Below are 27,705 nucleotides of genomic sequence, written 5' to 3'. Positions count from 1 at the left end.
TTTGGGTACAGCGTTCTGCATATTGACGGCTCCAACCACCCGCGCATACGTGACAGTTCTCATTGGCTCATCAGCTAAGTTATCCCCCAAAACATTTCTACCTCTTCTCATTTTGCTTCTGGTCATCTACTATCTCCTTGATGAAATTTCTGTTGAGAGATGCTCGCATGAAAACAGAGAACGAGGATCGAGGAAGGTGCAATAGAGGAATGACATGAGCCCACACAGTCACTGCCATCCGCTCAAACAACTCCGGTATATTCACCCCACGAATCAACACAGGACATACAGCACGTGTTTCCATCAGTGAGCAGCGAGAAGTCTGTCAGTGACTGACCGTGAAGATCTGTTGGTCCTGACCCTATTAGTGACGATTCCAGTGATGGACAAAAACCCACTTCCCTGGGTGCATGTTCCTTCAGGTTTTTTTTTTCGTTTTCATCACCCATATTGTGTAAAGACACAATTGTGTAAAGACACAATATGGGTGCCGATATGGCTGTGTTTTTCCCACAATGTTTTTTTTCAATCAATTTAGAAGAAAAAACATAAAACACTGAAGCCGCAAAACTTGAAGTTCGAAATGGTGAGGGATCACACTTTATATACCAAAGAGAGAGAGAGAGAGAGAGAGAGAGAGAGAGAGAGAGAGTTCAATATCAGTTGATATGAAATATAGTATGTGTCATGCTGGTTGAAGTTGACAGTTGAAGCTGTTATTTTTCCACTTGAATTTATTTTGAACAAAGGCTCAAACTCCGGGAGCTGGCAGTTTGTACTTTTGTTAATTTGTTACAGATGAATAAAAAATTCAAAAGTACTTATGGTATCTGTTACTCGGTCTCAGTATCGTTGAGTACTTGTGTTTAATTCTCGCACTGGTATCGGTCTGAAGAAAAGCTCTATTGAACTTACCGGTATCTATCTGACATAATATACTAAATATAATCAATTACAATTTTACAATTTAAAAACAGAGAATTTCACCTGCACTGTCCAGTATCCTGGCATTAACCTCACGTTAATGAGGTTGTTTGTTAAACTTCGGACTAAAAAAGTACCTACCGATATCTCACTTCTGTATTGAAATGTGTGGAGTCAAGTTAAAATTGCATCACTAATCTAGTGAGCGGACTCTGTACTGCACCGCGAACATCAGTTTGAAAACATGCATCTTCCGAACCGTTTGATCCTTACTAGGGTCGCGGGGGGTGCTGGAGCCTATCCCAGCTGGCAGTAGGCGGGGGACACCCTGAATCGGTTGCCAGCCAATCGCAGGGCACACAGAGACAAACAACCAACCACGCTCACACTCACACCTAGGGACAATTTAGAGTGTTCAATCAGCCTGCCACGCATGTTTTTTGGAATGTGGGAGGAAACCAGAGCACCCGAAGAAAACCCACGCAGACCCGGGGAGAACATGCAAACTCCACAAAGGGAGGCCGCAGCTGGAATCGAACCCGGCACCTCCGCACTGTGAAGCCGACATGCTCACCACTGGACTACCAGGCCGCCTGAAAACATACATTCTGTAATCAATAGTGACAACCAGTTGACTTTAAGGTTCACAAAGTAAATGCATGACAACCTATGCGAGAGAATCGAATCATGAGCACTTTACAGGCATTGTAAATGAAGGAGTGTAATGTGAGTTTAAAATGATCTACAGCTATGCAAAACTGGAAGCACAACTGGATACGGGAGCTATTTGGCCCAATCTTGCAGGGACTACCTGATAGCTGGGTTGAATACTGTCGGGGTCATATCCAGTACACATCACAAACAACTTAGTGAGAGCTTGGGTGTTTTGGTCTGCACCTGTGCGCAACCATGTGTTCACGCCTGCTTGAACAAATGTTCCAGGTTGGTAAATAAATGACAGCTTAACTTAACAGAGCCAAACAAATGGTTTTAAAAGCCCACATGACATTATTTGCTGAGCACAATAATAATGAGAACATGGGCATACTAGTAACTGTTTTTTTCTTATTTAAAGGTTAATAACACGCGTTTGTAATTCACACAGCGTTTTAGTTTAAAAGGCAATACAGTGTTAGCTAACTTAACCCTGACAAAGGCTCGTCGAGTGCGCTGGCGTGAAATGACGCGTGCATGTAACAATGGGTTGCGGCTCAGGCCACTCACCGCCGTCAATCATGCACAAGCCCATTTTAGCCTCCAAGCACACCTGGTGTATTACTGTGTTGATGACTCGAGGTTTGGCTTCTGGTAAATGGCTGCATTATTTAGGTCATGAAATGTCAGCCCTTCCCATCAATCAGAAGTTGGTATAACCCCAAATTCCTCTAGAATATCAATATTTCAACCCCAGTATCTTAATTTGTTTTTTGCTTTCTGACTTTTTTTTTTGGCAAGTTTAATTTTTCATCATATTGAATGTTTTTCACTTATGTTTTTACGGTGGCCTAATCTATAATAACAAAGTAGTAATGTCCCAATTAATTTAGCAATTTAAGTGAAAAACTCTAGATAAATGTAAAACAATCCAATGAAAAAAGGAAGAAGGAGGACTTTGAAATATTTTACGTCGATACTGTCGAGGATCCCCTGGAATAATTTATGCGCTGTCATGGGTGCATGGCTCACTATTGGGTCCCGACACACCAGTTAAGAATCACTAATCTAGATGTTCATTTTGGTGAACAAAAGCCGAAAGTTAACCCTTACCAACTAGATTTGACATTTTCTTCCACTGCCAAAAGGGACTGTCAGGAAGGCGTGTATTTTAAAAGACTCAACACGGTGCCAACATATAATTATAGTAGATCGCTGCGACTACTTTTGCCGTGTGTTCTAAAGTACTTATTATGACATAAATAATACTAATTAAGTGTTTTCCAAAAATCTGTATACTTCTACAAACTGAGAACTTTGCCATTATTTTGGTACAGTACGATACAAAGACTTGTACAATAGGTCTGTCAATATCGAATCATTTTAGGATTGATTATTCTCACTACCCTCCCAAACAATGAAATGCTGGTAAATAGATTTCACATCATTGCAAATAAGACCATTAATAAAACTATAGCTATTGTATGTAACAATATAGTCACTTAATAATAAAGATTTTCATCTTAATTAATTTGTCGAAATACTACGGGACACAAGAGGGAGGGTCCGACTGATATGTGAGGGGGTGCTCAAGGAAAATAAATACCGGTACATAAATAAACAAACAAAAATAAATACTGTACAGTTTTTAAAAATGATTTTCCACGACTTCACTTACTTTAGAGGTTCTCTCGTTTTTATTTTTAAATACAAGTTTGATCCACACTAATAGTGCATGGTACATACATGTATTCAATAATAAGGTAAGAATTTGTCCAAAGGTAGACATTTGGACCTGACTGTGAAATTGCGGGAATTGATTATAACTTTGTATCCCTTTCTGTGAGCACTGCTCAGTGTGACAGAAATGCCCAAATTGTACGCCCACGTCACCTCACTGCTTTCCCCTGTTCTTATTGCGGAATGCACACTATTTTTGAAGCCTCTGCACTAATGAGCTATGACGGGTGATCCTTCAGGAGTTGGACGGGGATCAGTTTTCCAATCACTCTCTTCTTCTTGCAGCTGAGCCATGCGGTGGATGGATTGGTGCTTTTGACACAAGGGACCAATACCCAGTCACAAACACTAGCGTCCAAATGGATGTCCTAAGTCCAAACCACTGCCTGTGTTACCCCGGTAGCAAACCTGAATAAAATTAGGGGTACACCGATTGGTATCGTTGACGATTTTCTTCATTGGTGAATAAAAAAAAATGAAACCAATCTTGTCCACCGATCTCATCTCCCTCCACAGAGGTCTGAAAAAAAATATCAGCTCCAGTTCTCTTCTGTTGTGAGATATGACTAAGAGAATCTTCATTTTTATTTAGGGAACAGTGCAATCAAAAGAATCCATTTGTATGATTTCAAAAGTATTGTTCAGTTTTTTACAATAAAACAAGGTCGGAACTTTGAGGGTGCCTGCTATTATTGGTCAAGAAAAGAGAAAAATTGGGAGTGAGCAAATATGTTGACAATCTATGAACTTTTTAGACTTGCAGGGGTGGGCAATTATTTTTTGCGTAGGGCCACATTAGAACCAGAAAATATTATGGAGGGCAGAATCAAAAGGGTGAACTAAATTTGACATAATATTAATTGGATTTCTTTATTTAAAAAGCAGTATTTTGCATTTTTTGGCACATTTTTCAGACTTTAAGAGTACATTATTCCGTCGTATCGAACAGGATTTGCTTGACTTGGCGCAACTGCGGGCTTCCGTATAGTCTCCACCTTCCTCCATATGCTCTGCAACTTCAAGTAACTGTGCCACCTGGCGTTGAAATGCCTGTCATTACAAGTCCAAATGAAATGAATGCAGTCGTTGACATCGAACCGTAATTGTGTACCAACCTTCGTCGGGCCAGATTAAAAAGACCAATGGGCCGGATTTGGCCCGCGGGCCGTAGTTTACTGGTTTAGAGACATGGTCTCTAAACAGTTTTACAATATCAGCCTGTCAACAGTAACCATTCTCTGAAAGCATTGAGCTTTTTCCATTGCCTGTCTCTCCCTATGAAATTTGTTTCTTATTTTTCTAATGATCAACTGATATTCAACACCTTTTCAGTACTGGCCCATCACCAAATATATTTATTATTAAGAATATATCTGCTTGCGGACGTAGCTGCGATGTACAAGATGGTATTTTTGAAATTCAGCTCTGAGTGAAGTTGTTCATAAGCAGGTTCAGAGACAAATAGTTTTTTTCCCCAAAGTAAACCTTGAGGCAAGATAAAGCAAGGTGAAATAAAAAAAGAATTGTGGCACAACTAAAATCCCGTTTTACTGTCAGGTATGGACTGGGATGACTTATTATGTCAGTAAACAAGTGGCAGTGCTGATGATCTCCGCCACGTGCGTCTATGAGTCAGCAGTGTTCCATTTCCGGCTTCTCTGCGTGACATTTAGCTAACGTGCTGAATAAGTTGCCTTTAGTTAATTACCGATGTGTCATACCTGCATTACAGGTTTCTTCAAAAATCAAACTAACCGTTGTTATTGCAGGCCAATCTAGTGACAACAAAAGTAGAGTGAAAGCAAGGCCACCAATTGTCCACTTGGTTTAGACGACAGACGGGCATTCATTCAACCTTATTTATTTAGTTATTTTATTTTTTTTAAATATTGTACTGCTTGTCCTCATAGGGGTCACGGTTCGAGTGAGCTGGAGGCAAGCTGTGGTTGCCATTCCATTGTATGGTACAAATAGACCAGCTATTCACATCTATAGTCTTCAAATTAACCGTACATGCATGTTTTTGGAAGAAAGTAACAAAATGCCCACAAGGAAAACACCGCACAAGGAGGCCAAAGTTGTGAGGCAGCTGTGCTAATCCATATACTGTACCAACCAGCATGTTAAGCAATCAGCATTATAAAGCTATTTCTCATTGTCAAAAATATTGTGAATAATTCAGAATGTAATTAAAGTAAGGCTTTTATCAAGACAGCATAAGTAGTGGAGTTGCTAAAACCTGTTGCAATGGCATACAATAACATGTCGCCCCTCGGTAGCAACCAACACCTTCTTTGCTCCCTATTACGGCTGCTTTGAAATGGAAATGCATTAAGACAAATACAGAGCAAAGTTTGGCACGGAACACTTCTCGAAACATAACAAAATTGTTGAAAATGCGAATAGTCGGAAATAATAGCCATAAGGTATCCAAGGCTGGTTATGTTTGCATGACAAACCTGCTTTCACATGTTGACGGGCTCCTTGCTCGACAAGAACCAGGGGGCTGGATTTATGTTAATCTTGTTTTATTTGATTGATGTAAATTAGATGGATGCAAATGACCTAAGACTATGTGACACATCTCAATGTTTTTCCCCTTCCTTTTTGTCCGTAATTAAGGCAGACTAGTTTTTCCATTTCTTCTTTGATCTTTGAACAAGGAAATTCAGGTTTAATTATGATGAGGATGGCTGGGTATAAAGCAATGTATTGCTGGGTTGTTAATTCAGCGTGCTGACTAAATGAAAGATATTGCAAGTACTCTACAGCTATACGTTCAAGTTTGACCACAACCTGCGCAGTGAAACATTGACTTTGCAGACTTTCAAAACCAAACTGCCCAAATATTATTTAGAATAATTTATTTCAGTGTTCAAATGTCATGCAATGTCTCAGTGATGACACACAACACTAAATGGTAACACGCATATTTGAGGTTCAGCCATTAAACAATGACTAATCGATTATTTTCCATTTTGGAATGCTCGTTTGATGCTCGTAATACTGGATTCATTTCCGTTCACGAGTTCCAGGTCCCCATTGAGGATCTGTCCAATACAAACACAAGGTGCCACACTTTGGCTGGATGATGTTGAAGGGCTAGCAGCCTGCCCATGAGACAAAAAAAAATGAGTCACAATTTACATTTGAGCTATAGATTAATAGCATTGCTCATGAGATTTAGGAGGAGCCTTGATGGATGCTATCTTTATCTGTTAATATGTCAATAATTTGATATTTTGAGTGAGGGACACTTTGGTGCTCATTAAGACACCGCTCACCATGAATGAAAACAAAGATATGTATCCCCGTTTTTTTTAAACATCTGCTGGGATTTTGCAACAATGAACCCCCCTTCATAATGAAAGGATTTAAGATGGTTCTTTTTCATTTCAACTCACTGTCAGAATAGAACGTCCCTTCCTTTCGCGCAATCACAATTTGATTATGCATACCAATGTCATTGGTGACCTCTTAGTGACCCAGGACGGGTTTAAGAGCCAGTCTCAGCAGAGGTGTCAATTTAATCACTATAATAGAAATTGCCATTTTCAGAGAACAATTGGAATATGTCTTTGCGTCCAGTTTTTATGGTTTGTGTGAACATTTGTAAGTCCTTCCTCACAAGTACTCTTGCACAAGAATCTAAATCTCAAATCAGTTTTGATGAATCAGTGCATGACTGCAATGTTCCTTTCGGCCAGGAACGGTCTGATGCTCAGGGTACTGTGAGCAGGCGCGTTCTTACTGTGAAGCAGCAGCAAGTTGTTCTGTTGCAAAGCTCACTTCTCGCACACTGAATGAAGCAAGCCCAGCAGCATCGCTAGATGATCTGCTTGAGCAGCTGACCCACACTTAAGGAGAAAATTTGTGGTCTGGGTTGAAATATTGGTTTTGTTCTACTAATCCTGGAACTGACACACTTTGTCTATAGTCTCTTGACTTCATATACTAGGGGTGTCAAACAAATTTTTGTCACGGGCCACATTCTAGTTACGGTTTCTTACCGTTATGAATTTTGGGAAACCATAAATATGTTTAACCCCCTCCGCATATTACATACACACAACGAATGGATGGATGAATGACTGCTTTTCAAATCAGAAGACAAGAAAAATGACTGTTATTGTGGATTACATATGACAACTTGAGATTTTGGTTCAGACTTTCGTAAGCATCATGGAACTTGACAGGCTTGATTTGCTTTTGCGAGACACAGAAAATCATGTTGCTGGCCAGATCTGGCACCTGGGCCTTGACTTAGACACCTGTGTCATAGACTTTCATAAGTGGGTGTGGATCATATACCCTGCAATGCAGGGGGGTGGGGGGGGCGTCACTGTTCATATTTTTGTTTGAGTTTGCTCGACGAAGACAGATTTGTGGCAATTAAATCAAATTCCATTGCAACAAGAAAAATAATCATTGGTCAAATGCATGTCTTGGATCTTAAATATTGTGTAGGGCTTTCTCTCAGCATTCACACGTGTTTCTGAATGTGAGTAAATAAGGAGCTGCTGTCATCCAGTGAGAGAATATCAATGAAGCTAATTGATTTTGTGTTGAGCATTAGTGTAATTTCCATAACAAACACCTCCACAAAATGACCAGTAGTGCAACATACTTCTTTTGCATTTGCCATAACTGCATATGCGGATAAAACACAAAGGAGCTTCTCTACGACGATTCGTAGTGGTGTACATTAACAACATTCGACGTGTAAAAAATGAAGTTGGTTGTCACTCTTACATGTTGCTGGCGAAGCTTTCCAGTTCATTGGGGAACAACTCATCATCGCCTCCTTCTCTGTCGTCTTTCTGCTTAGATTTCTTTCGTTTCAACCTGAACGACAACGTCCGCCTTGCCTTCTTTTCCTTGGGTAAAATGAGCAGGCCATCACCGGGCAGTGCGGCGGCGTCTCCGGGGCTCCCAGGAGCGGGGCTCACTGGTGAAGTCCGCGACTTGTCTCTGCTGGACACTGCAGCTGTTCCATCCTTGACGGAGTCCGACTGTTTGGCTCCCTTGCCCTCTTTGTCCGGTGACTTAACTTTGAACAAATTCTTCACTTTTAAAGTGCTCGAATTACTCATGTTGCATGGGAAACGACGTCAGAAAACAGAGAGACTTTAAAAACTAAGAGGCGCAGTGGCCGATTTGCGTGATCAGTTGGAGGCGTGATCGACTGGTTGAACCTGCAGGGCGAGTTACCTGCCAGGTGATCGCTATTTAGTTTGAGTTTGGGAACATTTCCGGCTGCAGTCTTCAAAATAAAATACAGCTGTGCGTACCCGTTGGGTGAATGCACCCAACTCAGTGAACACGACAACAATATGTATTTAATGTCCCCATTATTGGAAAAAAAATATTAGATCATAGATGATGGACACATACGTAACCTTAAAGTGATATTTTCATACATCAATTGTCACTTTTATTTTGAAAGCGTAGGAGCGAAAAGTGGTTAGATTGCACGACTATCCCTTTATTATGTTGTGTGTTGTGTTTATTTACTTTATGTTAACAGTTTTGTAAAGCGCTTTCTTACAGATGCAGCTGTTGTAAAAGTGCTATATCAATCAGGATGTATTGCATTGCATTGTATTGAAGTTTCATGCTTGTCACAGCGCCCAGGATCTTAAGTCTCTCAACAATTCATCAGACAAAGCGAAGCTCCGTTTATTTAAATCTTCATAACCACAATTATTTTTGTAATTTACACGATTTTTATTTGCAAGGATTTAATTTTAACTGTTACGTAGCTTTCATTTAAATTTTGACTCTGTTTGCCTGGATCCGGATGTGTACCCCACAATGAAATAAATAACTAAATAAAGAAATCCATAATCAATAAATCTAGACCATTTCAGTGTGAGAAAACATGTTTTCCTCCACATATTAGCGGGTTCATACTGCACAAGGCGTGTATTGTATTCCAAATTAAAACTAAATTACAAGAGCCTTGTGCCACAATTTTAAATTTGTTGGAATAATAGCGCTATCTGCTGGTCATATTGGGAAAGAGCGTCAACTTAATTTTTTAAAATGTTGATATACAGTACTGTGTATATATAGAGAGAGAGAGAGAGAGAGAGAGAGAGAGAGAGAGAGAGAGAGAGAGAGAGAGAGAGAGAGAGAGAGAGAGAGAGAGAGAGAGAGAGAGAGAGAGAGAGAGAGAGAGAGAGAGAGAGAGAGAGAGAGAGAGAGAGAGAGAGAGAGAGAGAGAATAGTGGATCTCATTGAGGGATTGAATTGTCCAAAATAGAAACAAAAATCGCTCAACTTGAACAAAGGACATCCTCTCCTCATTTAAACATTAGGCTATGATGAACAGAGATTTCAAATGGGTGACAAAGCAAATAACGATTAGAATGTAATCCCTCCTATCTAAAAATGAAGATTATTCTTTGAATCTAGTTCCATGAAGTTCACAGGTAGTGGAATGAAGCATGAATACATAATTTGCTGTCAATTTGTCCTCACATATCAATTATGTTTTTGCAGAGGAGGATCACCGGTGTCGAGGGCAGAAAAAATCTGTACGAATGAAATGGTAAGCAGGAAAATGAAATAGGTGGGTGAACTGACTTGAGTTTTTTTCACTCTGGTCTTCCTCTTTTTTTTTTTTTTTTACTTTGCTGCACAAATCTGTGACTGTAATCTCCCCTGCTCAATTCTTCTTTCATAAGTAGCTCAGATACTGTATTGGTGACACCCTGGTACTTTTTTGTCAACACTTCATCAAGAAAACTTCACTCTGTGAAAACATCATTCTGTAGGTATGTTATGAACAGAAAATGCCGTTATTGCCTGTAAATATTTCTTGATTGATTTGTCTAAGAATGAGGGGATCATATTAACAAATCAGATCTAAAAACACTGAAAAAAATATTACAAACTGCGGAAACAATATTTAGTCCTAGTGGTGCAATCGAGAATTCTGCCATTGAAAGAAAATCATTCTTTGTTTTGAATTTTTTTTAGCATGGTAATAATTTAACAATATATTCTTTTCTTTTTTTATCATTATTGTTGTTTTTCTTATGATGATGATGATGATTGTTATTAGTTTTGTCAGATGTGTTGTTTCTTGCAATGAATACAGTGAAACACCAATAAAATAACAACAATATTAACTAATAACAATACTTAGGGCTGAGATATTTTGTACCTGTAATTGTTGGGAGCTCACAATGTCAATTAAAGCTGAGCATTATCATCTCTGCCAAGGCAAATGTTTTCCACACAGCTCTAATAGTATAATATGTAACCATTGAGTGTCCCGGTACATGCAGTCTTAATTGACTTTGCAAAACTGAAATCAGCATGAATGCCTAACTGCAATTAGTGTTTGTATTTCTTTGGCAGACGCATTTCTGATATCAAGGTAACCACAGAAACAACACTGCTACATATATAGTAGTATTTAAAACGGGATGAACAAGGCTACAGTTTAAAGAGAGGTCGACCTTCTCCAAATGGCCATCTTATAAATTGCAGCTTCCTTTTTTCCACTCAATTCTGCATATTTGTTTTTCAAATAGACACAACCAGTACGCCTTATTTAACTGTGCTGTAAAACATTATAAAATATCTGTCCGACCTAAACATGTGTCTCAGAGGCCAAAATGTATGCTTTTAAAAAATCTATCAGTATTATAGGTATGATGATTTATGCTGTGCAGAATATTTTTTCTTTTTCATTTCTATTCTTTTTTTTTTACTGCTGCTTTTATCATGATCCTTAGTGACCCGTTTTTGTTCGACCGTCAGATGTGTGACTTTCTTGCGTGTGCTCTGATTCTCGGATATGTCTGAGATCTTCACTGATAAGGATCAGATCAACTTGAAAGATCAAGTGAGTAGCTTACTTGAAAAAAGGAGCTGAAACTAGGTCATGTGCAACCAGAGGAAGAGACAAACTAGAACATAGTCTTTATTCTTCACACAAAGCGCAAGTGGTTTTCATGTTTTTGCTGACATTGCATTGATTTATCAGAAATTTGCAGTATTACTCATTATTTATAGTGGGGCATCTTAACTTGGAGTCCCCCCAAGACAGCAGCTACACAGCTGGATGGATAGAAAAGAAGGAAGCTCGGTGATCAATTTTGGGGTGTCCTTGGTCTTTATCCCATTGGAATAGATCAGCCCCTGGACTGAGCAGCAGCAGAATCACATTGCCACATTCAGAACCCAAAAAAAGGCAATCTCAACTAAACTGACCTTGTCATGGAGCAGAAAGTACATAAAACAATCACACGTCCTCATGTTTTGTTGCTTAAACTGAATTATCTTCATTCAGTGGAGGGGGAAGGTGTGGGGGGGGGTATGACTAGAAATGTTGTGTAGTGTATACAAATATAAATGAAACCAATGTACGGCAGACTGCCCCCAGGCTGTAGTTTGGATAGTCATGGTATAGAGTAGACAAAGAAGCATTCACACTCATATTCACAATTTCGAGTCTTCTCAGATGCATGTTTCTGGAATGTGGGAGGAAGTCGGAGTAACCGGAGACAGACCAACCAAGCACAGGGACAACATGCAAACTCGACACAGGGAAGCCAGAACTGAAATTTGAACCCAGAACCTCAGAACTCTTGAGGCAGGATACCAAATACTAGACAGGTTGTAAATCTTTTTACAAGTACCACCTTATAGAAAGATACGTAGCTCTCCAAATACCACCATAATGACCAACATTGAAATACACAAGAGTACTAGGCTGTAGTGTTAATCAAAAAGAGGCAAACGTTTTATTCGCTGTGAAGTATTTAATGTTACAGCACGTGTAAGTAGCTGTGACATTATGCACAGTTTGAACATCAACACGTGTAGGAAAATGAAACACGGTCCTCAAATCGCGTTCCATTTAAAATTTATCACACATACGATTTAACCCTTTCAGGGACAGAGGTTACTACAGTGGACAGCGTATCATGTTTTCAGGCTACAGGTTATCATTATTGGTGTATGAAAAGGGTAACCAAAAATTGTATCTCCATGAATGTTTGAAAAGAAACAGTTCTAAAAGATGAAATGCAAATATACTGTACTTACAAGTTCAAACCAACGGAACTATACTTCATAAACATTATTGTTCCACTGTAACAATAATGGAATATAACATTTGGTGATTTTTCACATATCACAAGAAGGAGCACAAGTATCACGACAAGTACTTGTACCGTACTTTGAGAACCACTGCACTAGACCAACATGCTCCAAGTGTACATAACACTGGTCAACATTTTTTTTAACTTTTTTTTTTTTTTTAATCAGAGCTCCCAGTAAGCTTTTCTATTTTTTTTGTGCTTACAACAAATCTTACCTACATTTTCTTTTCATCATCATCATCTAACAATATAATAAGTAAGAGTAAAAAAGTATACTAAATAATATAGTATGTATTATTCGGGAATTTTAGGTCGATTTTTTTTTTCTGAAACATAGCTATAAAATAGAACTCACGGTAAAGTCTGTATTGCACAAGTTTTATAAGATGGCTTTAGAACCCCCAAAATGAAAAGCCATTTAAGAAAATCAGCATTAAAATTACATTTGTCTTATTCCAAGTGATTCTTTAGATTGACTCGAAATGCAAATATATGTTGCGGGGTCTTGAAATGTTTCTTTGTTCAACAGAACCAAAGCATGTCTTCAGTTGCTCCAGACTATTATAATCCCAGCACTGACGATTATACAGATTGGGAGTTGTGCAACTTGGACCCAAATCCTGCTCAAGTCCTGACCCAAACCTACATGCACTCCCTCATTTGTGCCTTCGGCCTGATCGGGAACCTCCTTGTGGTGGTCACTTACATATTCTACAAGAGAACCAAGACAATGACCGACATCTACCTAGTCAACGTGGCTGTGTCCGACGTGATCTTTGTGCTGGCCCTGCCTTTTATCATTTACAACGAGCAGAACAACTGGCCAATGGGCAGTGGGATTTGCAAGGTTTTAACGTCGGCTTACAGCATCAACCTCTACAGCGGCATGCTCCTGCTGGCGTGCATCAGCGGCGATCGTTACGTTGCCATTGTCCAAGCCAGACGCTCTTTTGGGGCTCGCTCCAGTTCTCTCATTTACAGTCGCATCATCTGCTCTGCTGTGTGGTTTTGTGCGGCTGCGCTAACACTGCCTACGCTTATATACACCGAACGCTTTGAAGAGACTGTTGTGGGGGCTGAGACCGCGCATGTGACGTGTCAGCTGTCTTTCAGCAAAGACGAGACGGCAAAGTTGATCAAAACGCTGGTCCCCTACCTTCAAATGGCCATTGGCTTCCTGTTGCCCTTAACGGTGATGGTGCTATGCTACTCCAGCATCGTGCGCACCTTGATTCGAGCGCAGAACAGCCAGAGGCACAAGGCCGTCCGTGTGGTCTTGGTGGTGGTCGTGTTCTTCATTGTGTGCCACCTGCCCTACAACGTGGCTCTGCTCAACCACACGCTGGATCTGTTTGAACAGAGAGGTTGTCAGAAAGAGAAGCTCCGTCTCCAAGTTCTGGCCATTTCGAAAAGTGTCGCCTACCTGCACTGCTGTGTCAACCCCATCCTCTATGCCTTCATTGGCTCCAAATTTAGGAGCCACTTCAAGAAGATAGTTCTCAACCTGTGGTGCTTCGGTAAGAGGTACATCTCCTCGGCCCGCTCTTCACGTGTCACGTCTGACGTGTGCATCTCGGGCTTCAAGTCTTCAGATGGCTCCAACAACCTCTCCTCGTTTAGTGTGTGATACCTCAATGAACAAAAATCAGGAAAGTTCTGGTGAAAATGGATCTGCATGCATCAGTGAAGGCAACATACATCAGCTAAGCAAGAGCAGAGCTACAGAGTCGCCAGTAGCGGCCAATCACATACCTATTGAAATTTTTGATCTTTACCTTTTCTACCAACTGCACATGGATGCAGAATGCTTTGACCCCTTGATACTCTGCCATAAGGGAGGGATAAGATAGGTTACAACATTCACACACCCAGTACTAAAACTTGGATGCAGCAATAGAAAACATGCTTTAAGTATAACTGTCGAGACGTGGCATAAACTGTAAATAAACATGCCGACAAAAATTGTTTCTCTGTCATAACTGATTTCTGTTTATGCCCTCAATAAATTGTGGCTGGAATTTTAGGATACCAGCATTGCGATTGTGCAACTTCCCCTTCAAACATGCGTTGACTCTGCTAGGTGTGAAAGTGTTTCTACTGTAGTTATTTGTTTGTATGTGCCCTGCTATTGACTTGAGACCAGTCCTGGTTGTACCCCAATTGGGAAGTGGATGGATGAATGGATTATGCCCCCATCCATCCAGCTGGACTGCTTGGAGTCTATTCCAGCAGCCTGTAGGTGAGAAGTGGGTTATATATCCAGGACTGGTTTCCTGACAATTGCAGGATGTATATACTGTGTGTGTGTGTGTGTGCATACATACATACATACATACATACATACATACATACATACATACATACATACATACATACATACATACATACATACATACATACATACATACATACATACATACATACATACATACATACATACATACATACATACATACATACATACATACAATATTATCAGAAGAATAGGGCCTCATAAATTAAATCATGAGAACTTGTCTCACGAATATACAGTAATTCATCCCAACGGTTGAATTCAAGCACCATTAGTTATACCTTGCACTACCACTAGATGTCCTCAGTAAGCTTTCTTAAAGTTTTGGCTCATGACAGTATGAGAAAAAAACATTCCCTTATCATACATAATGGAGTGGAGAGTAAAATTGAAATTTAACAGGTGAAAATAAGACCATTCATTCACTCACCCGACTTTTATTCATGTTCAGCCCATCAACCCATCTGTCCATGTCTGTCCATTCAGCCATTAATACAGCATCAGTTTGTCTGCACTTCCCAAAACAAGAGTCCATACCTCCATCCATTGTTCATGACTCATAATTTTTTTGTTGTGCATCAATCCAACACTCCATTCATCCAATCAGTATGTCACGTACACGTCAATCCATTGTTCATATATCCGTTGCTATTTCCACCCAGCCATTGTCCATGTGTCCGGAGCTCTGTTCCTCCATCCATGCACACGGACAGCTGCTTGTACACCCATTCATCAGTCCTTTTCAAGCACCAAGCCATCCATTCATCTCCACTGCTTATGCAGGGTTGCGGTGATTTGGAGTCAATAAAGAATCACAGTCTCCTAAATGATGTAACGTAATGCATCCGTGTACATTCACAGAGAGCTAAAACGGGCTAAACTGTGATCGTTTGTTGACATTCGCTGCACAGAATTACAATAACAAAGAATTAACTCAAGGACTGTGGGTGTGTCTGAAAATGTTTGAAGGCCTCTGTTCGTAGGTCAAGCACTCTCTGGTGAGGAATTAAAAGCATCGGGAGATATACGAGTGCTCGAATAGCTTCCTAGAATGACTCCTTGTAAAGGAACACGATTTCACTGCAATGATTTCGAGATGTTTAACTCTTGGACTCTTTCCAGAAAATTCTACTGTTGTGGCAATGTTGCGAACTAACTCTTAATGTTATCTACGGGACCTCACTGAGACCATATCCTTTGTGGGGAAATGCACGCAACATTGTCATGTTTAGCCTCGTTGAAATGTGTTAACCTCAACATCTGGTGCCTCCATGAAGTCCCATCAATCGTATGTTCTGCTATGACTGATTCATTTTGCCTTGTCAGCGATGTTGAAGGGTTTTGCCGCAACATGCTCTCACAGCATGACGCACTGAATGGAGGTCGATTGGATATTACTTTGTCTGATGAATACAACACCTAATGGAAGAAATAACTAAATACTGCTACTTCAGCATTTTTTTTAAAGCTAGGGATAACTTGTCCCATGCAAGGGAGCGACTGACTCCACGTATTGACTCTTGCCGGGCGAGTCCGGATTTTGTCCTCATAACGACCGGGTGTGGGGGTTTGGCATTATGACTTAAGTGGCTTCTACTTGTGAAAGCAGAGCCCAGCGAGTAGGGAAAAGAATTTGCCGGCCGTCAGCAGAATAAAAGTATTTTTACTTGAGTTAGACACCACCACATCGATGACTTCAGACAGTGGTGAAATATATGCTGCATATCTGAATTGTACGCTATTAGCTAACACTATGTAACAAATGGTAAAGTAGCTAACATGAATTCTGATGTTAACTATAGAGTACATTTAAGCAGTGCATGAATCATAGAGTGTCATAATTTTATGCCGTCATGAGCTTTATTAAATCAGTGGAAGTTTTTATTCCAGCTTGACCGCAAATTTCCCCAACTCAACATTTCACAGATTTATGACGCTCTTTCATTCTTGTGTTGGGGCACATGTGAAGCTCGGTTGGCAATATAAATAATCGCACATGGGCTGCTGAGGTACTTTGAGAGGAGGTTTATATAGCTGAAACAAAATATTTAGTGCGATCTCCAGGGGAGCAGGATTTTTTGCGACAAGCTTTTAATGTGTTATTACAGCCATGGGAAACCGTGCACCCTCAGCCACAAAAATGCAGGAGAAGCACAGTGCAGTTCATTTTGTACGGGGAAGACCACTGCAGAGAGACATCGCCGAGAATTTTTGACCTGACGTCATTTTCCACATTTGATGTGACAGTTAAATATGTGACAGTTAAATATGGTGAATAAATGAAGATTATTCACCAGTTCCCAGATGGTTGCTTTTTTTCAAGGTATAGTTTACTCCTATCTAATTGGGAGGATGCCTTTAATTGTGAATCGAACGTATATAAATAACTTTTAACTTGTCAACTACTCATTAAAGTGCTAGGGTATGTCTGTGTTCCTGACAAAAAGTATTGTGAGTTTCGTCATATTTCTAATATGCTGATGTGGCGGTTAAGATTGAACTCTATGAACTCTGCCAAACAACAAGTTCCACATCCAACCATCCATCCATCCATTTTTGGATCCGCTTATGCTCACAAGCGTCACGGGACGTGCTGGAGCCTATCTCAACTGTCTTTAGGCAGTAGGCGGGGGAAACCTTAAACTGGTTGCCAGCCAATCGCAGGGCAAACATAGACGAACAACCATCCGCGCTCACACTCACACCTTGGGACAATTTAGAGTCTTCCATTAACCTGCCATGCATGTTTTTGGACTGTGGGAGGAAACAGGAGAACCCGGAGAAAAAATACACAGGCACGGGGAGAACATGCAAACTGCATGCAGGAAGGCCAGAGTCAGAATCAAACCTTGCACCTCTGCAGTGTGAGGCCGACAAGCTCACCAGACGAGCAGCGGACCGCCTACAATTTCCACAGCAAAGATTAATTAGTATGATTTTTTTTTTGCTGGCAACCATTCAGTGTGGACAGCGCCTGCTGCCTGAAGACAACTGGGATAGGTTCCTGCACGCCTGCGATTATTGTGAGGATAAGCGGATCAGATAATGGATGGATATTGGGTGGGTGGGGGGGGGGGCTGGCTATTTTGGCGGTGTGATTCAGTGTCATGCGAATGCCAAGGGTGGTTTTCAAACCATGATGACCCTAGTACGACCAGGGTTAGCAAATTATCGACTTGCTTAAATGGATCAACTTTTCCGATCACACCAGCAACTATTATTAGCCAAAAAGTGGATCGCAACAGCATTCTTTTGTGGTGATATTGGACACTTTGGGAGATTCTGAGACTAGGCTCAATGCAGGAGTGTTAGACAATAAAATAAACTATAAAAGGTTGGTGCCCCACTCTAATTCATACCCGTCAACTCACACGGTTTAGCCATAGTTCATACGGATTTTGTGGTGAATCTTACGTATATGGCCGTAACGCACTAATCATACGGATTCTGAAAATTTCCGTTTACATTTCCAAAGTAAATATGAATGGATGCTGTAACTTCGAGCCGGTGGGTCAGCATTTGGAGTTGGTGAAAAAAGTAACTCAGGAATACAACTCTGAACACAGTAATGCCACTCAGTAGAATGATGATTAGACATTAACCAGACATTGTATTTATAGAGATCCACAATAAATATCATTGAAAATGTCAAAATTTTGTGGGGTTTTTTTCTGCCGTTATTTTGACATATAAAATGCTTTGGTATGTTACAAGGACTTTTTGCGCTTTATAAGGATTTTTTTGGTAGTTTATACAGTTTGGCGCTCCGAAAAGTTGCCAGGTATGCTAATTTAACGAACCATTGGACACATGTTTTGATTTTGGCGGACATTCAAAGTATCAGCCAATCTCGCTTAGCTGCCACGCGTCCTGGTCTTTTAGGGAACTAATGTAGCTCCTTTTTTAGACATTAAGCTTTTTTCATGTCAAAGTGGTTGTGCTTGCGCATGGCAACATACATTCCTTGCCCCCCCCCCGCCCCCTCCCATTATTCTAGGCCCCAAAACAGAGCTGATAAGAGATCCTGGCAGCTCAAGGATTATCGTGCTGGGTCAGACTGTACCCCGCTGCTCTCCACTAAGGAATGCAAGCAAAGCAACAAGTAGGTAGGTCACGAACTGACGATTCATTCCATCTGCCACTTGCTCAATCTGCCAGCGAGGCTCTCAGCCAGCCTTTACTGTTGATCAGTTTATTAGGGAGTTCTTTGGGAGCACAGTGTAGCACTGTAAATGTGTATTCTTCTGAAGCAAATGCCCAGCACTTGCCCCGAGTTCCTTTTACGTACTATGTGTAAAAGAAATTACTGTCCTCTCATCTTCACATCTGTTGTCTTGAGATTATATTATCTCTATTGGCCATTTCATTTTAATAGAGCTGGGAAAACAAGTTTCGTATTTTGATACAAGAGGCGTGAGAGGCCAAGAGAGAACAGGGTCAAAAGTTGCATTTACACGGTGAAAAATTAAGTCAGGGGAATTTAACAAACAAACAAAAACCAAGCAACATAGAACAACGCCAGAAACACAATTGCCTTGTTTTACGAAATAAAAACGTCCACTTTGCTTTTATTTTATTTTGTTGAGTATGAAAAGAGGACGCTCAGTCACCCAACTGTTAGCTAATCTGGTAACTACAATGTGGTTGCTTATTGCAACCAGTTACACAACCAATCACTCCTTTATTTGAATTTGACAACAGTGTGAGCTTCAGGTCACAATTAGTATTTGCGATCTTGATTATTGACTGCTTAACATTTAAGATGATAGGCCTAGAAACAAAAAACACTCTTAAGATACCATACACCAAAGGATAATTGGTCAGGATCATCTTTTAACGACATCCGATAATTGTGCCTTTGCTGAATCTGATTGTATGGGGCTAAAATGATCGAAGTAGGCCCGAGCATCAGGATGTGTGTACCCAGCTTAAGTTGACCAAGTTGTGGAGAGATGTGACAATTTGTCGTGCGTTTCTCTTTTCCAGTCAGTGCGTGTACATAAAGGAACCAACTTAGGCCTGCAATACACTGTGCTTATAATTCCACAGATGGAACACACAACTTGTCTATCAACAAATGATAAATAAATTTGATAAATCAAAAGCGTAATGGTTAAGTCTCTGAAATTGTCCAAAGAGGGACAGTAAGTCAATATATTACATCCTTTTCCATCTGCGATTGTGCAATCACGTGCTTCACTGTGTGGGCTTGTTTGTCAAGGGACGATCACATACTGGAAGACTTCCTTCATTACATTTCTCTCCCACACTCTGCTTCACTCCCAGGATGCAAAAAGTCATTTTTTCGCCTCTGTGGGACACCACATTTCTTTCATCCTCTTTGGCCTGGAAATGAGTATGACTTTCCTCCTGCAAGGGGAAAGACATTCCTCAAGGTCATTACCGCCCCCCCCCCTCTCCCCACAAAAAAAAAAGAGCCACATTTGCTTAAATGAAATTCCCAAATGTGATGGTGGGAAGATTTGGCTCTTGAGGAGCATTAGCAAAGTCATTGCATTTAAAAAAAAAAAAAGTTTTTTGCTCCAATAGTCTGCTAATCTTCCGGTTCAATAAACAGATATGAGCTTGATTTTAAACACCACCTGCAACTGTGATGGATTGCTTCCGGACAAGAGGTACAATATGGGGGAAAACAAATCATTGAGGAAGTACACATCACATTTGGATCCCACTAAAATAGACATAATACTGAGTAAGAGAGATTACTTATTGTGGGGGTGATAATGTCTTTTCCTGCCTGGTAAAATCATCTATTCACCAAATGGAAACTTCATTTCCTGCTTATTTTCACTGCGCGGCCTACCGTCAACTAATAGTAAATAGGGCAATGTGGCATTGTTAGGTTGCAGGTTTGAAACAAAAACAGCCTTGCCACTTACATGCAGTGATTCGCTGAACCATTTGATGATAATAAAAGACCGTAGATGGGGAAGTCCCTCACTTCCTCGGAATTGTACGTTCAGTAACATTGTCATTAAACTACTTTCTCACGGAGTTGTTTACAAAGAGACGAATAACGCCCGATCTTTGCTTGTGAACGAGTGGGGAATTCTGGGAAGTTGTCGAATTACAATAATGTCTGTCAGTGTTCTCGATGCTCAGTTTGACTTGCAGAATCACACAACGACGTGTCTTCTTCGACGGTAGCCAGCCTCTGCTGATAAGCAAGGTTCTGACCACCCCCTGCTGGAAAACCTTATATTGCACCCTGAAACAAAATACAGGAGACACTAAAATCTCGTAGAAAAGAACCTTCAGAAATATATATAAAAACTAAAACTATGGAGGGGGGTATTTCTATGTATTCACTTTTATAATTGTTCCATACAAGGAGCAAGAGGAGTATTGTAGTGGAGAGGTATACATTGATTCCAGGTCCAAGTCTGGTAAGAGATTCCCAAGCAGACCATGCATCATCTCTCTCATCAGACCTCAAAACGTTGGATGGATGGCATACGGGCATGTGGCCATCCACTCTACCAAGCCAGTGATCTAATTTTTCCAGTGTATGATTCTGAGTTAACGATTTGGAGTCGATCAATCACTGGTGTTGTTGCGTTGCGATTAGTGAAGCATGGTCTTCAGCCTTTTCGAGCAGCTTCATTAGACTTGTAGGTACTCAGAAGAACCAGCAATGATTGTGTATGTACTGTTTATAAAACAAACGTGGCTTGATTTCTTTTAATTATTATTAATGTTGAGAGGCATACATTACAGTGCAAAACGTTCTTTGGCAAACATACAAGACAAATGTCTGGATAGGTACTAGCCACGTTGACCAACTGTAAGGGACAGTGTTGGGAAGTCATGTTCGGTCTTGAAAAACGCTTGGGAATGATTAAAAAAAAGGAAAAGGGGCACGTTACTGTCAAGGTGACCAGTAAAACATATTTCACCAGGTGACAGAGACCTCATAGTGCTATGGCACACACAACATTGGAAATGGGGCCAAATTACATTTTGCTGTTATCAGCTAGGTACATACGCATTCAAGATGAATGTCTAGGAATATTCATCAGAACACCACATTCAGTAAAACGGACACACATTGAAGCATGTTAGCCTACAATCGGGACTAGATGCTGGTGCAGGCAAGGAGAGACCTGTCAATGGACAGTTTAATGTAAAAACCCGTCCTGAATGGAACATTCCAGACAGTATGATTTCGATTTAGTGACAGATGCTTGCTCAGGACGTTACCGCATAAAGAAAACAATGGAGGGGAACACTGCGGCTGCTGTCATAAAACAGGAAGACAAAAAACAAAAACAAAAACATGATTTTAAGTTACACACGTGAGCCAGTGCATTGAATGTAAGTTTTCTTTGTATATTTTTGTGTACAAACCATAGAATCTGTCTCGTTGCATGCAAAAACACTACGTCGGAAATGTGCTTTGATTGTCTGTATCCCAACATTTAGGACCCTACTCCGACATTATTTCCCACCTCTCATATGGCTTCCATTACAGCGGAATGAGGGTCAGAGGGTTAAAGAAACCTGTGCTCTTGTGTTGTGCTCGACTAAATGACGTAACGCCACTCTGGAAAAAAATTTGGCAATGAAACGCGCACGGCAAAATCTCTCTAAATGTATCAGTACGAAAGAGGACCCACAAAAGGGGTTAAGACACTCCTGAAATGAAAACACATGATTTGCAAAAGTCGACATGTACATGTTTGACAACTGAATGCATGCAATCCAGTGCTGCAGGTCCACGGCAGGCAACAAAAAAAAGTTGACAGTAATCATTGCAGTCCTTCAACTGTGAGTAGTGTGTGAACTATGATGACAAGTACTGTGGCAGTAGATATAACAGCATCATAGATGAAATGTGGTTTCATAGTTACATACATTCTAGATGTTACTCACTTATATTTGGGTTTGCAGACCGAGGACAACACTGGGACTGACATGACGTCACAATATGACAGTATATAATCAGAAACGGCCGGCAGAGACATTTCGGAGCAGAAATCAGTAGACATCTGTCTTTTTTTTTACCTTATAAATTTTCAGAGGGTTTCACATTATGTTCGTTTGGATAAAAAAAAAAATAATAATAATAACCATACATTGAAGCACCTTGGATAAAAAGATGATCTAACTAGAAAACCTCTTTTAACTTGTATAAAATGATCTTCTCAATTGTGATTTAACAAAAAAATAGGCAGATATCAAGCGGATATAGGCTGGTTTGCATACAAATGACAATACTTTGAAGGTATTTAGTGATTAATTCATTCATAAGGGTTAAAATAGCACCAGTTTTCGGCATCTCTAACCTGAGAAAACACTGGCCGGCCTCCTTTCAATCTATTTCCCATTCCTGTGGGCTGATGGCAACTGGCCCTGTGATTTGACGCCAAAAGGGGGGCAAACACAGAGACTGAATTGTTGCATTGCAAAGGCCTCAGGGAGCAGCGATGAATCCATTTTGTCCCAGAGGAGGCAGCGATCCAAACATAACAAAACATGACCCTCTCCCCTAATCACACACACGAAAAAAAAAGAATAGAAAAGAGAAAAAAAATAAAATGAGGCTATTGGGTGTATCGAGGCAACTGGTGGCCAACCGACACTTTCAAGATTCTCCTCCTCTCGGTGGAAGTCTGAGTGTTTCAGACACTTGAGCGTGACTGGCGGGAGGTCCTGAGGATTACTCATGGCTGCTGTCTGCTTTTTGCCACTTGGCTACATCCAGGCACACGGGGCAGCAGGCGCCTTTTAGCTTGACAGCCTGTGTGCACTGGGCCGTCGGACAAGACTCCACAAAGCAGGTCACTCTGGTGTCCTGCGGGAGCAAAGAAACAAGGGGGCAAACGGGTTGGTTACTTGATGAGATTACGGAGGATTGAAAAGTTCCCTGTGGGTACAATTGGGAACTCCAGCCAACAATAGAACAGGAAGGAGACCAACCAAACAACTGTGACACACCCTCAGTCGTCAAACATTTTGGCTTTTGAGCATTTTGAGAGCAGTCCGCAAATTTCAAGGGAAAGTACAGTGGAAGTAGAATGCCACATAAGTAGCAGATAAAACAGCCTCAAAAGTGTCAAAAAGATTCAACAATAATGCAATTCGTTGTGTAGGTTACTTGAGCAAACCGAACATCAGTGAAGCGGACCTTTGCTAAAAAAAAAAAGCTAAACTAACTAACCAATCAACTAACTAACTAACTATGGATATATACACAATAATTTGGACCACTGCATTGCCATGAGTGACAGCAGTGTTAGCCGACCGAGCTAGGCTAGCTAAAACAATGTGGCCAGTTAGACCCATTCAGTGTAACTACAAGGGTGGCGGGAGGTGGACCAGAGGGATTTAATTGTTCTTGGGAAGTTGTGGTGGAATTTTCGGCCAGAGCCACGGTGAATGAATCGCCTACGGGGTAGATGAGCAATGTTCGACCATTGTACGCAATTTTAGTTTTAGTTTACTGTGGTTACTCCTCCTACGACGGTTAATAATTTTCCAAGCCTTCAAATATTGCCGTATTATTAAGAAAGGTAACCGTTTTATCATCCTGAAGAAATGAATGTGCTTTTCATATGGTAACCTTTTTGAAAGGACAAAAATATTATTAAGTACAGCAATTTAAAATGCACTGTAGAAAGGCTAGTAATGAGCCAACATTTCCATAAGAGGAGATATCTAACACGATTGTCTATGTTTATGCTCTATCGAGGTACCTATGTGTGCTGCAAAATGTGCATGTAATATTTGGTTTCCTCAGCCTATGTTGACCTTACTTTACATTCACATTGAGTGCACGGGTCTTGCTTCCACCGCTCTCCATCTCTCCGCTCACGCCCGTTACTGTCAGTGCAGTCAGTCTTGCTCAGTCGGGCTTCTAGTCGTTTAATCTGAAAACACAAAAGGACAAACAGCGGACTCAAAGGCTGTTTCTGCGGGGAGAGACCACGCCAAGCTGGACATTCTATTGATTTGGTCTCATGCTGTGTTTCTTGATTTATTTTCGGCTGTCCTTAATGTGTCAAAAGTTGGAGTTATTTCCTACCTAAGTGTTTTTTAACCGCTGTCATGTCTGTGTTCTGACAGGTACAGAGTATGATAACTTTAGCATACTTTGTAGCGTAGGTCAGGGGCACCGAGGCTCCAAATATACAAAAAAAATACAGCTGGAATTCGAACAAAATGTTTGGGAAAGGAAGGAATGCACCTACGTAAAATTATATCAAACACATGCATGCCTGAAAAAAGGGATCAAAGTAAAATCTATGCAATGATCACTTGCCATAAAACCACTGCTCTGACTCGAACACTGTACTGAACGTGATTAATCTGCCACCTAATGTGACTCCTAATCTCCAAATTGTCTGCGGATACAAGAATTTACCTGTTTGCGTAAGCTTGTGATTGTCTTCTGCATGTCAGAGACAAAGTCCTGGAATTCGCTGACTGGGGTATCAGTACTTTTTTTTGAGGTCACAGTTACATTAACATGGCTTTTTGTAGCTTCTTCTAAGTGACTGCAAACCACAAAGACAAACAAAAATAAAATTAGCATACAACACCGTATTCACACGGAGATGAAATTATAAATGGCCTGTTTCTGCGAAAAATGATTCACACGGCGCGTGTGTCACCTGTTTTCCATGAAGCTGTCAGCATATCCGCCGTCTTTGTAGCTGTGATCAATTGATCTGCGCCCTCTAAAGTGGTAGGACAGTGCATTGAACTGTCCTTTGGTCCTGCAGTCTGCCAGTGTGGAAAAACAACAAAGCAATGAGGCTCACTTGGTGTGCACAGCAACATGGTTTCCATGGGATTCTGTTCTTAACTGAGTCTTGATGTATTGGAGTAGGTATGAATACAAAGCCAAGCAGCAAAGTCATATTCAACATCATAAATCTGAATTTTTTAACACTGACTCATCATAAAAAAAAAAAAGACTGTTGTCTGATAAGAAAAAAAGAAACCTTAAACTTATTACGACTAATGAGAAGACAAGATGAATGTCATAGCGCTACCCATCACCATTTAAAAACCGGTCTGGTACCCAATAACCGCGAAAAATGAGGGATTACTGTCAGAGTTAGAGACTTTAACAATGTGTGGACGCTGGTTGCTGCAGGTGAAAAGTGAAAACATTTCAACCCTGCTTCCTTGTAAAGTAGTGAGGTAGGAGCATGACCTCAAAACAACGTGCAGTTTCAAGACCGTACAGTTGAATTTTTATCTACTTTCTGAATTCTGTTGATTCAGAGCGTGAGGCAATGAGCAATCTCAGAAGCTTTGACATGTATGAGAACTTACACAGTAACATAGTTGGTCATGTTTTGTTAAAAGAGACTGGACACAGTCTTGTTTACCTTAAAGCAGACAGAGGACCCAGCCAAACCCTTAATCTTATATCAACTCCACTACTTCCCACTGCTTGGGATCACTTTGCGTATGTGCTCCAAAAACAAAAGGAAAAAAAACGGTATACAATAACAGCAACAATATTAGTGCAGATTAAAATGAAAATATAGAATCCTTTAACAATCAATGTATTATGCACATGCTGAAATGATTCATTATTATACATGCCGTGTCCCCATACACATAAAAATCATACCTCATGTTTTTGTGACACTGCTCTCAATCTTTTATGTGGCATTCGGTGAATCTTTTCAGCGGTTTGTCATAGAACCAAGCACAAAGTTTGATGCGTATGCGGCACATTTTGTCGACAAATTTTAAGGAGCACGCGTCCAAAGTTTTGGTGGTCTTTTTCACATGAACGTTTTCAGACTAATCCTTTTATTCTCAACCCTGCTGTGGACTGTGCCAATGATCACATCAACAGTCTCTCCTCAGCCGGGGAGGATGAATGTTTAAAACATAGCTCTTGAAGCCACAGACACGACTACTGGTTATTTGCCAACAAACTCCCAAGCCGTGCAAGCAAGACATTTTAAAATTCCACATGGCCTTGTGAACGGCAAAAAAAACTTTCAAATAAACCGGTCTGGGAAACGAAAGCCCAATGGCTTACCGCGACTTCCGGTGCATTCCAGGAATATGCCTATATATGTGCCTATAATAGTTTTTCCGGGGAGTCCTCAAGAATAAGGTGAAGAGCCTTTCACGTAGCAGACAACATTTTGTTTAAGACTATATCAAAAAACATGACTTCCTGTTGTGTGCTAATGCTAAAATAAAAGGCAAGAAAGAAAACACTACAGATATGATCGGTTTCTGGGTTGAACTCTACAAATGAAATGAATATTATTTTGACAATGCATTTGGCTCCATCAACACGAAAGAGAATATAGGTGTGATTAGGATCCTTACCTTCACAGCAGTCTTGCCACATCCGCAGGTCGATCTGTGGGATGTTGTCGCAGCTGCCGTAGCCATGTGGCACCTCTGCCACCCGAAAGGCATCGCGCTGCACACGTGTGATGTTATCTCCGTTGTCGCACAGCACCCGAGAAAGAGAGGCTTGCTTCAGCTGAGTCAGTTGGGCTGGCGTGAACGTTCCTGGGTTTTCATACCAGAACCTGCACAACACATCGGCGGATTTGCCAGTTTCAGAAATAACCAACCAAGCAGTAAAATTCAGGTCAGTCCGGTCCGCATTTGATTTCCGATGTTTACATGTTAATGTTCCATATCTGACCCATGTTGTTCCAGGCTTCCTTCATGGATCGGTTGCACTAGTATGTTGGGGTAGTAACATTACTATTTTTTTTACCATTGTGTTTCATAAAGTACGGCTACACAAATAAAGCTTTGTTAACAGTACCTGTCTCCATCCCGCAGCCGTTTGAACTGCGAAGCCAGCAGACACATGAGGGTGGGCCCGAGTCTACTGCCAGGAACCAGGTCTTCGGCCATCAGGGCAGGGAACAAGTCGATGTTCAGAGGAGAGCCGTAAAGCCTATCACACAGTATATATGGTTTGGGTGACTTCAATCCACAAAGTGCTCAGTTCCAGCG

At 40.8% G+C, this 27,705-nt stretch overlaps 3 protein-coding genes across 6 annotated transcripts in view; 1 reads left to right on the top strand and 2 right to left on the bottom strand.

Annotated features, from left to right (window-relative positions):
- Positions 1–8,526, bottom strand: part of crybg1a (crystallin beta-gamma domain containing 1a) — a 42,508-nt gene extending 33,982 nt beyond the window's left edge. The window contains exon 1 of one of the 2 annotated variants that reach the window (XM_052086661.1): positions 8,071–8,526. In XM_052086661.1, coding sequence (XP_051942621.1) covers positions 8,071–8,411 — 341 coding nt within the window. In that variant the 5' untranslated portion in view covers positions 8,412–8,526. The remainder of the gene's footprint in view (positions 1–8,070) is intronic. The other variant, XM_052086660.1, reaches the window with a different exon arrangement.
- A 1,428-nt stretch (positions 8,527–9,954) lies between these two features.
- On the top strand, positions 9,955–14,437 carry ccr6b (chemokine (C-C motif) receptor 6b). Of its 2 annotated transcripts, none has more exons than XM_052086698.1 (2): positions 9,955–10,097; positions 12,967–14,437. In XM_052086698.1, the coding sequence occupies exon 2, from the start codon at positions 12,976–12,978 to the stop codon at positions 14,062–14,064; it is 1,089 nt and encodes a 362-aa protein (XP_051942658.1). In that variant the 5' UTR covers positions 9,955–10,097; positions 12,967–12,975; the 3' UTR covers positions 14,065–14,437. The 2 variants fall into 2 exon arrangements, with proteins under 2 accessions (XP_051942658.1, XP_051942659.1); XM_052086699.1 differs by having other exon boundaries at positions 9,974–10,093.
- A 6,981-nt stretch (positions 14,438–21,418) lies between these two features.
- Positions 21,419–27,705, bottom strand: part of LOC127615109 (peroxidasin) — a 46,714-nt gene continuing 40,427 nt past the window's right edge. For both annotated transcript variants that reach the window (XM_052086665.1, XM_052086664.1), the window contains 6 exons: positions 27,512–27,646; positions 27,058–27,266; positions 25,365–25,476; positions 25,115–25,247; positions 24,507–24,620; positions 21,419–23,545 (listed from right to left, as the gene is read on the bottom strand). In XM_052086665.1, the coding sequence (XP_051942625.1) occupies positions 23,411–23,545; positions 24,507–24,620; positions 25,115–25,247; positions 25,365–25,476; positions 27,058–27,266; positions 27,512–27,646 (838 nt within the window). In that variant the 3' untranslated portion in view covers positions 21,419–23,410. The remainder of the gene's footprint in view (positions 23,546–24,506; positions 24,621–25,114; positions 25,248–25,364; positions 25,477–27,057; positions 27,267–27,511; positions 27,647–27,705) is intronic.

The sequence above is a fragment of the Hippocampus zosterae genome, chromosome 14, assembly GCF_025434085.1.
Source record: "Hippocampus zosterae strain Florida chromosome 14, ASM2543408v3, whole genome shotgun sequence".
Classification (NCBI taxonomy): domain Eukaryota; kingdom Metazoa; phylum Chordata; class Actinopteri; order Syngnathiformes; family Syngnathidae; genus Hippocampus; species Hippocampus zosterae.
Note: the sequence above shows the minus strand (reverse complement) of the source record. Positions and strands in the feature narration are given on the sequence as shown.

Excerpts from the sequence above, each read along its gene's own strand:
- ccr6b (XM_052086698.1), top strand. The coding sequence starts at position 12,976 with ATGTCTTCAGTTGCTCCAGACTATTATAATCCCAGCACTGACGATTAT.